Source organism: Mastomys coucha, unplaced genomic scaffold (genome assembly GCF_008632895.1).
Source record: "Mastomys coucha isolate ucsf_1 unplaced genomic scaffold, UCSF_Mcou_1 pScaffold7, whole genome shotgun sequence".
Taxonomy (NCBI): domain Eukaryota; kingdom Metazoa; phylum Chordata; class Mammalia; order Rodentia; family Muridae; genus Mastomys; species Mastomys coucha.
The window spans coordinates 70,080,016-70,092,895 of NW_022196913.1; the positions used below are offsets into that span (position 1 = coordinate 70,080,016).

Below are 12,880 nucleotides of genomic sequence, written 5' to 3' on the forward strand. Positions count from 1 at the left end.
TTGAAATATACAGTTAATGTTTGGAGTTATTTAAAATTTATATTGAGAAAAATGTATTTTCACTATTGATGTAGACGAGCACCTACATAAGACTGTTAAATTGATTGTTGTTTTATATCAAACAACGTTTATAATACTTATTTTTATTGTTGTAATATTTTATAAATTTTAAGGAATATGACAAAAAAGACATTGTAGGTATTGAAGGGGAGTTTCTGCGGGGAATTGGGGTATGAAAGGGAAACAAGAATGTGATTAAATTCTATTTACTTAAAATATGTTTTTAAGTGTTAACAAATTCAGATAAATTGAAATCATGAAACTTTTCTCATCATAGTCCAATAAAAGTTAAAAAAAATAAAAACTAAAAATAAGAATGTCTATCTTAGTCACTTATGTTATAACTTATAAGGCTTACTCACTTAAAATTCCCACCTGAGACATTTGTGGGATCAGAGATTGTCTTAGGTTTTACTGCTGTGAACAGAAACCATGACCAAGGCAACTCTTATAAGGATGACATTTAATCGGGGTTGGCTTACAGGTTCAGAGATGCAGTCCATTATCATCAAGGTGGAAGCATGGCAGCATCCAGGCAGATGCAGGCAGGGCTGGAGGAGCTGAGAATTCCACCTCGTTTTGAAGGCAGCTAGCAGAACATTGACTTCCAGGCAGCTAGGACAAGAGGATTAAGGCCCACACCCACAGTGACACATCTACCCCAACAAGGCTGTACCTCCCTGGGCCAAGCATATGCAAACATCACAGGGATAAATGACATAGAGGTCCTGAAGGATTGTGTGCTTTACCTTCCTAGTCAGAGAAATGAAACTCTTGAGAAAAAGGTCAAGATAGGCCTTAGGATTATGCCAGGGCAGTCTAACACTGTAGCTTGAGGAAAATATACACACTTGTTTTCTTTAAGATATTAAGGCATCTAACTATAGCATAAATCGTGAACGAAGTAGGCAAAGTTATTTCTAGCCTAAAAGATATAGGTAATGTCTCTGTGAATCAGGGTCAAAACAGTTAAGCAAACAGATCAGATAGAAAAATAAGGAAAAAATGGGCACACATATTTTATACAATTTCATTGAATGTGGTTTTCTGCTTTGGCTATAATAAAAGAACTTATAAGACTTAGGCTATATAAACAACCTAAGTAGGGAAATAGGCAAAAATACTCATTACTTATTACTGGGCTTTGTGGTGGTTCATAGGGAAGATATTCTAAAAGCTGTTAATGGGCTTGCCCCTTAAGATGCTGATCATTTTAAAAAGATCATGTCCTAAGCCTGGAGAAGTAAGGCCATTCTCCCCTGTAGGTGTCTCTTTCTGGGCCAGAACTAAAAATTTTGCTGGGTCATATAGCCTTACAGCTTCTCCCCCTCAAAGCTGCGCAAGATCTATGGAAGGAATTAGGAGGAGGAGTGGGGGTGAAAATGATCAAAACATTAAATTCTAAACATTAAAAAAGACAAAATCGCCCTAAAAATCTCACAAGTGTACTTGTTCTTTGTAGGTGACACAACCTAGTAAGAAGACCTCTGTTCTCGAGGACATAGAAGTCAATGAGGGAGAAGACACAGGCTGCTATAGAAAGTTCTTTTAGGGACATGTCAGACCCATTCTTCTAAAAGAGCCTCAGGAAATCAAATCATACTTCAGAAGCCCAAAGGTAAAATAAGTGAGAGCAGGGCTGGAGAGATGGCTTAAGTGGTTAAGAGCACCGACTGCTCTTCTGGAGGTCCTGAGTTCAAATTCCAGCAACCACATGGTGGCTCACACCATCCATAACAAGATCTGATTCCCTCTTCTGGAGTGTCTGAAGACAGCTTATATACAGTAAATAAATACATCTTTAAAAAAAAAATAAGTGAGAGCAAACTGACTTGTCCTTTTCCCTGAGCACAAGCCCAGTGTACCTGAAAGCCATGTCACATGGAAAAAATACAGACACACACACCACACACACACACACACACACACACACACACACACACACACACACACTCATAAACACTTTATCTGAACATTTATTGGAGACCATCAGTATTGTCAATAAAGGATGAATTACTGAGGTTAGGAGAGATTTTTTTTTTCTGGGAGAAATTAAGGAAAAGCATTTTCTGTTGTAAAATTGAGATGGGCTTCCTGACACAGTCCACAACTCAGGGTAGCAACTGAAGGTACCCGGCCAAAATGACACCTACAAATGAGGTATTGGTGAATCTCTGGGGCATGGATGGGCACTCCCTTTGACACGGTAGCTTCTTCCATAAAGCCACAGATTTCTGGAACTCTGTGGATCTGTCTGCTACTGTCTCCTATCCATTTTTTTTTGTTGTTGTTGTTGTTTTTGTTTTTCGAGACAGGGTTTCTCTGTATAGCCCTGGTTATCCTGGAACTCACTCTGTAGACCAGGCTGGCCTCGAATTCAGAAATCCACCTGCCTCTACCTCCCCAGTGCTGGGATTAAAGGTGTGCACCACCACCGCCCAGCTCTATCCATTTGTTTTTTGACCAATAAAAACATTACCTGCACCAAGCTCTCTTGTCTTTGCAGGCTAGAGGGTATGCCTTCTGGGTAGATGGAGGGAAATCCTTTGTTCTGGCACGTGTCTAAGATATATGGAGGCATTCGGGGCTCCTGTTGCTGTTCTACATTAAACTCTGCTGTGGACAAGTGAATCTGGTGCACTTGAGCAGTATTCATGGTTCCACTAGAAAGGCTCTGGTCACAAATGAGTAACGGCTTGTAAGTGAATTTATCTGAGAAGCGAGCATGTCATTTCGAGGCCCTAGAGTTTGGATGGGCTGACTGCTTTCTGACTTAAATTTCTCTTCCCTTGACAACTGACTGTTAAAGTCAGATGTCTGATTTTCCTGGGGACCTGATATTCCTTTCAGGCCCTTCCAGCTAACAGTGTATTTTGTGCTTTTGTTGTATTCCCCTCTGCCCCTTGAGCACTCTTACACTGGCTGGTATTCAAGATCTTAGTAGATGGAGGTTGAAGACCACTCAGCTGCCCTTCCCTTACTGACCTTATTGGATTCAAATACTTTTTTGTCAATCATTGTTGTTGCTTGAGGGCGCTGGACTGTTTTGCCAGAACTTAGTCTCTTACCCAAGATTGCAGCCAACATTCTGGGCACATGTGAGCTGTATCTATTGCCCTTTGATTCTTCCAGGCTGGTGTTGTCTAAGACAAAGAATGTCTGTTGCATGACAGACATTTTCATTGTAGAAATGCTCTTTACACGCCCATCCTTGTTATCAGGCAGCTTCTGGGCCTTGTGTTCTTCATTGTTCATGCAAGAGGTAAAAGAGAAAGGACCATACCTTGATCTGGACATAATGCTAGTGATATGACCCTCAATGGTTTCATTGAGATGTGTGGTCAAATGTTCTTTCAGAGAAGTTTCAAGTTCTTTCTGACATTGGCTCAGCTCTGAGGTCCCTGAAGGTTTGCATGAAAGACGGTCTGAGTGGCATTGTAGGTTTGTCTCACAGTCAGATTGCAGGCCATTATCTAGAGTGCTCTTAGTGTTACTCCGTGTCTGCTGTTTTTGAACAGTTTCTAGGCTATATCCCTTTGTTTTCAACAGTTTCTTCTCTAATTGCTTTATTGGGAAGCTTCCAGGTTGGCTCAATGCAGTGTTGTAGAGGTCTTTCCTGCCCTGTTGCTTAAAGAAAGGGATCCATGAAAGCCCATAGTTGCTTTTGGATGAAGGTAACTCTGGAAGTTTGCCTGAGGATTCCTCCATAACAGAGACTCACGGATCCTCTTGGGCAGGCCCCAGCATTGTAGAATGAGCCTTTTTCGAAGATGATGCTCAAATTTCTTCCGGAGCTCACTGGTGATAAGGCAGTTTTCAAGAGAGACGGACATTGGAACACGGGTCTTGGAGGGCTGACTGACCAGTGAGGGATTGGAAGCTGGGGGACAAAATTCTTGCTGGGAATTTTTGACTATAGTGGGTAAACCCCATACTCTTTCCTGTTCCTTTTTCAAGACACTGTATTCCAGCCAGTGGATTGCCGATGGCTCAAGAGGTTGAGTCTCATCCTGGGGGCTGTGAAAATACACCCCACAGATCCTAAGTTGGGAATGAAGTGACAGCACTGGAGTTGAGGGTTGAAGCTGGGCCTGGGGGTTGGCTTGAGGGACAGGTTGGAACTGAGATTGGGACAGACTTTGGGACAAGTTATATAGTTGACTTTCAGGCAAGGGCAGAGGTGTATGGTAAGCATTGGGGAATCTAAGAATCTGTTGAAGCATCTAGAGATCAGGGAACTGTCAGTCAACAAAGTAGCAGTAGAGTTCATGGACTCACTGTGTAGAGAAGGGAGTCCCCAGAAGAACCGGGTGTGTTTATCCTCTAGCTGATCTTCAGAGGTCTTGGAATAAGACAACTGCAGGGGTATGTGAAGTCTCTCTTTGCTGCTCCCCAAAGGATGGGAAACTGTCAAGTTCTGATTATCAAACTCTCTGAGGTTTCCCCCCAAGGTTGAAGTGAATCATCCCTCCTTCCATCTTGTGTCTCAAGTAGTGCCACGGCACCAAGGCTGGAAAAATGAAGGTTTCCAGGCAGTGTGAGGTAGCTTGTGGTGCTTTCCCATAAGTAGGAGTCAGGATAATGGGGATCAAGAAGCTCTTGGTTAGCTGAATGTGCTGGCTCCAACTGGGAAGAGTTGCCTGTATCAGTCTGCTGCTGGATAAATTCTGGCACTGCATGACTTAAACTGCAAATGCCATTATTTATTGGGACATTAGTGAAAAGATCCCTAGGGCTGCCCACCAGAGAGAGAACACTTGTTGGTTGGAGAAGCAGTTCTGTTTCCTGAGTGGCATGTTGTTGTGGGAGAGGTAAACAGGCAAGTGGATGGAGAGAATCATGGTCCAGTGGGGATTTAGCATTCACAGGAGGAATAGACTCTGATAATGGAGAGTCACCCAGTGGTGAGGCAGAAAGTGTGTCTTCCAGGTGCACACTCTGGTGAGGTGAAATAATGGAGGAAGGCTGTAGAGAAGGCTCATATGTAGGGTCTGAAATTGGCCATCCTACAATATTTTCTGGGAGAGGAAGGGACAAAGTCAGTGATGTCTCAGTCATAGAAACTGTGGAGTCCAGACTGGACATAGAGACAGCACCATCTTGGAGGGTGGCCTGAGAAAACAGATGACTGATCTTAGCAGTTGCTCCATTACACACACCACAGAAGGAATCTGGACATAGTAGTTGCCGAAAGTTGGAAGAATCATACAGTTCACTTACGGGGCTGCAGGAGATAGAAATTTCAGTTCTGTTGTAAAGACCAGCATTGAAAAGGGCCTGCCTGCCTAGCTGTGATGGAGATACCCAAAGCTTGCATATATCTATTCATTTTATGACACCATGACTTCCAGAGAGGCTGTAACCTCTCTCCATGCTTTTCACTTGTATACTTGTCCCTTTGGATACCCATCTGTACTGGCTGGTTTTGTGTGTCAACTTGACACAGGCTGGAGTTATCACAGAGAAGGGAGCTTCAGTTGGGGAAATGCCTCCATGAGATCCAGCTGTGGGGCATTTTCTCAATTAGTGATCAAGTGGGGAGGTCCCTTGTGGGTGGTGCCATCCCTGGGCTGGAAGTCTTGGATTCTATAAGAGAGCAGGCCGAGCAAGCCAGAGCAAGCAAGCCAGCAAGGAATATCTCTCCATGGCCTCTTCGTCAGCTCCTACTTCCTGACCTGCTTGAGTTCCAGTCCTGACTTCCTCTGGTGATCAACAATAATGTGGAAGTGTAAGCTCAATAAACCCTTTCCTCCCCAACTTGCTTCCTGGTCATGATGTTTTGTGCAGGAATAGAAACCCTGAGTAAGACAAATTGGTACCAGCATAGTGGGGTATTCATGTGACAAGCAGACCATGTTTTGGGGAGGACTGTGGAAGGACTTTGGAAGTTTGAGCTAGAAGAGCCATTGGTTGTTAAAAACTCTGTGGGATGTTCTGTAGGAGCTTGGAAGATCATGTTGAGAACAGGGCAGAAGATGGAGGCCTGGCTTGTGAAATTTCAGAGGTAAGATTAAAGACTCTTATCAGGGTCATGTGATTGTGAAGATTCTGTGGTTTTGGTTAGCTGGGGCTGAAGTATCAGCTGTGATTAACAAGACACCAGAACTACTAAAGCACAAACTTTGCATTGCTGGGAATATTGATGCTGGTTAGCTGGAGCTAAGAAATTAGCGGTGATTAAGAAGAGACCAGCATCACTGAGGTGACATCTTCTGGGAAGTGTTTTCTGAGAGCACAAAGAGGCTGTGTTCCAGAGATAAGCCAAGGTTGTACCTTGTGCTGCAGCAGGACTTGGTAATATGTAAGAGTCACCCAAGTGGTACTGGTTTTGAAGGCATGAAAGAGTCATGAAGAGCAACTGAGGCTCAGCACAGTGAGAGGCCATGGAAGTCCATTAGTGAAGAGGCAGCCTTGGTTTGCAATTGATGGCCCAGAACTGAAGGGGTCATGCAAAGGAATTGAGGCTTGGCACCATGAAGAGAGCCTATGAGAGGCTATTGGTGAAGCCTAGTTACAGCAGAAGACAGCAGTGTTTTGGAAATGTCAGTACCATGCAATGACCAGCAAGGACAGCAGCAGCAGTGGAGTGCAGGTATCTGGAGCCTAGAAGACAAGGTGTGTGCTACAAAGGGCAGAGCAGGAGAAGTGACCCAAGCCCTTAGAAGAGTCCAGAAGATTGTGAGTGGATCCCAGATATTGGACAGTTGGAGTTTGATTTTTGCTTTTGATTGTGACTGTGCCCTGATATTTCTCCCTCTTGAAGAAAGAAGGTATTTTAGTGGAGCCCACAGTTAAAAGACTGAATTTTAAAAGATATTGGACATTTTAAATTGATTGAACTTTTAGTATTGGACTGTGGGACTTTAGACCTTGGGGGTGAATAAGAAAGTAAGGGTTGAGGCTTAATAGTGATGTGTTTGTGTATCAAGTTGACAAGGGGTCAATTGTACTGGGCTGGTTTTGTGTGCCAACTTGACACAGGCTGAAGTTATCACAGAGAAGGGAGCTTCAGTTGCATCAGCTCCTGCTTCCTGACCTGCTTGAGTTCAAGTCCTGACTTTCTCTGGTGATCAACAGCAATGTGGAAGTGTAAGCTCAATAAACCCTTTCCTCCCCAACTTGCTTCTTGGTCATGATGTTTGTGCAGGAATAGAAACCCTGACTAAGACACCATCCCAAGACAAGAGCAAGCTGTACTGAGTCTCTGTGATGCTTTGATCATAAGAAAATGAGGCCCAGGAGAAAGGAGAATAATCACTTTTGCACAACAGACAACAGCTTCCTCTGCTCCTGTTTTTTCCTCTGGGTAGTTCTACAACCTGGGAAAGCAGAAGTGTTAGTTGTAGGGAAGAAAGGTAGAAATATCAAATAGGAGTCATTTTAAGGAAAATACTTAGGCTATTAAAGTCTGAAAGTATCAACAAGAAGTATTGTCATTAAGATGGCTCACAAATTATGTGACTTTATTAAAAAGTATCTTTATCTACATTGTCCCATGTAATGATACTTAAAACACCATATAAAGCACACATTGGTTTCTTCAGAGGTGTATGTGCACCTTCGTGTTAAGCATGTATATCATATCAGGAGGCAGGAATGTGTGGCTCCAAAACAACCAACCAACCAACCAACCAACCAAACAAACAAACAAACACATAGTACTCCCTGGACATATCCAGTGCTCACTGCATATGTGGAACCCACTATCCTGATGGTGTCTGGCAGCTTCATGTCCACAGAAGTGCGGAGAGGGAATTGATTCTGGGAAGTTTATCATGCTGCCTTCCTATGAGTCTCTCCTTTGAGAACTATTTCTTGTCATTTGACTAAGTGGCAACTTTACATCCTCAGATCATAGGGCTAGGATCTTATGGAAATGACAGGATGGGAAACTGGGATGGGGAGGTCCAGTAGATAGATACCTACCTTTAAGTAACCTCCTCCTCCCTTTGTGTGCTATGCCCTGGCACTGTGGACACAGAGAAATGAACAAGGTCTTAGAATTTTTCCTCACGTTTATCTTCTGAAGGAACACAGATTTCATAAACCAAGATTATTATGACATTTGTTCAGTTAATGAAATTTAGTTCTTTCTTAAATTAACTTTTGGAGGTGACCTGATGTTTTGTTTTTCCTTCTTTGGGAAATCAAAGGAGGACTTTGTCTGTAAGAGCCATACTTGGGGTTATCAGTCAGAAATTTGAGGCCAGCAGCAACATCTGTGCTTTTTTGGAGACACCATTGTCCAGTGGGACAAAGCTCAGGTTTCAAGTCAGCACTGCTTTCCTGACCAGTTTGACCTGGAGTATTGTTGGGTAAATGTACAAGTAGGGTAAGAATTAAGCCTGGCATGCTCATTCAGAAGCTCATCAAGAGAAGCTATTCTCCTCTAAATATTTAAGTGAAAACTTTAGTCCTCTCTGTAGTTTTCCCATGCCAAGACTGGTGTCCTAGGACAGCAATGTTCTTTTCTCTCCCCACCATCTATTTCAGTCAGGTCTCTGAGACAGACAAACTCATCCAGGACTAATCCAGTACTCATTGAGTTCTGTAGTATACCAATAAAAATATCTCTTGGGGGTTCATCATACATCCTCACCTTTTTGATGTTCTGACTTTTCCAAGGTGGTGGGAAAAATGATTTCAATATCAAATACCATAGGTATAGAAGAATAGACCCCACTCCACTCAGAAAGATGTAATTGGAGGTAGTATCCAAGAATGTTGATCCAAAGCCTAACCATGATCTATTTAAAAAAGAGAGGATGTTCTCCATAGACTGAATCACATGGGTGCCTGAGGTATCTGAGTTCTGAGGTTGCATGGGCCTCACTATAGGCCTGGGTCTGCATCACAGAGCAAGGGAGAGTCACTGAGGGTTTGTGAGGACAGAGAGAAGGCTGAGCTCTCAGGTCCTCCCTCGCCCTCCTCCAAGCCCCATCACTGGCCTCTGCTTGAGACTACTGCTTCATTTCCACCCCTCCCTCCTTATCTCACTTCATATTCCTCAGGGAACTTTCTTGTTACCTCCATAATCTGGATGCCAACCCACTCCTCGTTAGTGTTTGCTGCTCTTGAATTGGACACATTCAATTCTCTAGATTAGAACATCCAAAACAATGCCTAGAAGTTTTGCTTTGGGCCAGATATTTAGTCTAGCAGCACAAATGTCCTCCCTCTAACACAGCAGTCTGGAAGCTGTGGGTTGTGATCCTTTCACAGGGGTCACATATCAGATAACCTGCATGTCAGATATTTATATTATGATTCATAACAGCAAAATTATAGTTATGAAATAGAAATGAAATAATCTTATGATTGGGAGTCACCACAACATGATGAACTGTATTAAAGGGTCACAGCATTAGGAAGGTTGGGAACTACTGCTCAAATATAATATTTCTTCTCTACAGAATGGCTCTTTTTCCTAATTCAGCTATAGAACAAAATTATTTCCTCATACATTTACTTTTGTGAATATACCATAGCAAACTTTGATTCAGTCAGCTTTTAGTGTTTTTAGTCAGAGGGACAGGCTGAATCACAAAACTAACATAAAGAAAACATGTGTATGCAAACGTACAACTTCAAACCTCCCAGGTTAGTAGCCTGTCCCATTTACTTTCTGAAGCTATTGAAGCTTTAGGTGAACCAAGATTTCACAGACAACTACAATTCTTGTCTAGTTTTTGTTCTCTCACCAGCCATCCTCTGAACTCTGAACAGCCATTCTCCACCAACTTTCCAGGTTGCTTTTTTATACCTGCAAATAGTGGTATGTATATATCTGTATCTGCTGCCTGTCCCTAACCCTGAGCTTTGTGCACATCAAGTGCTTTTTTGTGTGTGCACATCAAATGTTTTGTTTTGTTTTTTAAAGATTTATTTTATTTATTATTATAAATGAGTATACTGTAGCTGTCTTTAGACCACCAGAAGAGGGTATCAGATTTCATTATGGGTGGTTGTAAGCCACCATGTGGTTGCTGGGATTTGAACTCAAGACCTTCAGAAGAACAATCTTTGCTCCTGCCCGCTGAGCCATCTTACCAGCCCCAAGTGTTTTGTGTAACACAAGTCTCACTTTACAGCCCAAGCTAAGCTGAGTCTCACCATATAGCCCAGGCTATCCTCGACCTTGTGAGCAATTCTCTTGTCTCAGCTTTCCAAGGGCTGGGGTTATATACAATGTCACACTCAGTTCCTCGGCAGATTTTTACTTTGGTTTTGGTTAGCTAATTGGTGACAGGGACTCCTGTGCTGAAGGATGTCCCCAAGCCCATTCTGTAGCTAAGAACGAACTTGAACTCCTGATCCTCACAGGTGTGCTGTGCGACCATTCCCCTGCTCTCACGGCATTTTTTTTGAGGACAATTTCTTATCCTACTTCTGTCTTTCCAATGTTGTTCCTTTTGTTATTGAAATATTTCAGCTCAGCATAGATTTTGATAGAAAAAAAATTTGTCTTTTTATTCTTTCTGTAGGCAATCCAAAAAGGATTAATTAGATGCCCCCAAACATTTCATTTTCAGGTTAATTCTGCTAGAAACAAACAATAAAAGAAAGAACATTTCTTTTTTTTTTTTAAAAAGGACTACTTTATGATTATGAAAATGAGATTGTCACTAACATCCCGTTAACTTCTCAAGTGATTTAAGCATGCTCATAGGCAATGCCCACCCTGATCTGCTCATCTCTGCTTTACCCTCACCTATAGTTGTAGAGAAGTTCTCAAGGTATTGGTCTTGCTATGTACTTAGTTTTCCCAACTAATAGCCTTAGAACTTGAATGTTCTAATATAGCACAAATCTAAACCTGGACCATGGACATCCATTTCCTAGGTAGGTCAAAGCAAGCTGCTATGTAATAGTTTATTTCATGATCAAAATATCAGAGTGGATGAGGGGAACATGATCATGATGAAGAATCATATAAGGGAAGGAACAATAGCAGCGTCTGTGGACCTGAGTAAGGTGGAGAGTCTGTGGACCTGAGTAAGGTGGAGAGTCTGTGGACCTGAGTAAGGTGGAGAGTCTGTGGACCTGAGTAAGGCGGTCTGTGGACCTGAGTAAGGTGGAGAGTCTGTGGACCTGAGTAAGGTGGAGAGTCTGTGGACCTGAAGTAAGGTGGTGTCACCTAGAAGGATACTCTTCTCTAGAATAAGGTCCACAAAAAAAAGAGGTACACATTCACGGTGCAATGCTTCTCTTTTCACTTTGTACTTAGTTCCTCTGTGGTAACCCCTCAGTCATTAGTTCCTGATGGTCAAGGTGGTTATCTTTGGATGCTATATTGTTGAGTTTTCTGTATTGGAGATAGAAGGTTCATCAGAGCCCTTGGGCCTGGATACCCTTCATTTATTCCTGCAAACACCTTTTGGCCACCAGTTTTCCCATAGTCCACAGAACCATCCACTACTACCAAGACTGCCACAGTGGCCTTGTGATAGTCTTAAAACTCAAGAATGTTACTAACTTCTGGCATCTTTTTGTAACATCATGATAATGGCCATTGTATCCCATCTCAAATTAATTTTTCAGACAAGAGACTTGCGAAGTGTCACTCTTCTGGAAGCCAAAGCCAAAGTGAAGGATATCGCAATGACCAGGGAAAGGACAACACTGAAGGATGTGCTTCCAGAAGGTACTTTCAGGTGTATTTTTGATGAGGTTTTAGTAGATAGAAAAATCCAAATAAAGAAAAGCAAACATTCGTGTAAAAACAGTTAAAGACCAGGCTTCTGAGGTTCAGGTGACGATGATGCTTATCAAGAGCTGCAAGCTACGTGGTCTCCACCACAGAAACCGTCTTCTTTATTACTCATGTGTGCATAGAAGGAGAAAAGGCCATGGTGGTATTGCCATACATGAACTGGGGGAATCTTAAATTATTTCTATGGCAGTGCAAATTAGTAGAAGCCAATAATCCACAGGCAAGCTCCTAACAAGATCTGGTACACATGGCTATTCAGATTGCCTGCGGAATGAGCTACCTGGCAAGGAGAGAGCTGATCCATAAAGACCTGGCTGCTAGCAACTGTGCCATTGATGACACTTTTCAAGTAAAAAAAAAAAATCACAGACAATGCCCTTTCTAGAGATTCGTTTCCTATGGACTACCACTGCCTAGAGGACAATGAGAGAGCGGGCCAGTGAGATGGATAGCTCTGGAAAGTCTGGTTAATAATGAATTCTCTAGTGCTAGTGATGTGTGGGCTTTTGGAGTGACGCTGTGGGAGCTCATGACTCTGGGCCAGACGCCCTACATGGACATCGACCCCTTTGAGATGGATGCTTACCGAATAGTCAACTGCCCTGATTAACTAACTGTTCGCTGTGATGGACCCCGAGGAGAGGCCTAAGTTTCAGCCGCTGGTCCAGTGCCTCACAGAGTTCCACACTGCCCTGGGAACCTACGTCTGACTTCTCTCCCAGCTCCACCACTCAGAAGAAAGTGCCTGTCTGCCACAGATGCTTCAGTGAATCAGAGTGCCTGTTGGAGCACATTGTCTCCTTGAAGACAGCTACAGTGAATTACACGGGAGGGAGCAGGGCGGGGCCAGCAGAGGTCCTGAGTTCAATTCCCAGCAGCCACACAGATAATGGCTCACGGCCATCTGTACAGCTACAGTGTATTCATACACATAAAATAAATCTCTAAAGATTTATTAAAAATAAAAAGATGACTTAATAATGCAGAGTATTTTCTAGATATCACTTTTTACTAGGTTGAACCAAAAGGGGTTTTGTAAATTTTTTGGCCAAAAAATTTTTTAAAATATAGTTACTTTGGACTAGGGGGTGCATTCTTTTTTTTTTT

The 12,880-nt window shown here is 42.6% G+C and overlaps 1 protein-coding gene and 1 pseudogene across 1 annotated transcript; one reads left to right on the forward strand and one right to left on the reverse strand.

Annotated features, from left to right (window-relative positions):
- Nucleotides 1–2,906: 2,906 nt before the first annotated feature.
- On the reverse strand, nucleotides 2,907–8,838 carry LOC116081543 (spermatogenesis-associated protein 31D4-like). The gene is given in 8 exon segments (XM_031358110.1): nucleotides 2,907–3,032; nucleotides 3,034–3,749; nucleotides 3,752–4,246; nucleotides 4,249–4,492; nucleotides 4,495–5,284; nucleotides 7,319–7,379; nucleotides 7,987–8,029; nucleotides 8,660–8,838. Coding segments are annotated over 8 exon segments (2,652 nt in total). The 5' UTR covers nucleotides 8,837–8,838.
- Nucleotides 8,839–11,565: 2,727 nt separating this feature from the next.
- Nucleotides 11,566–12,483, forward strand: LOC116081544 (annotated as a pseudogene).
- The last annotated feature ends 397 nt before the right edge of the window (nucleotides 12,484–12,880 follow it).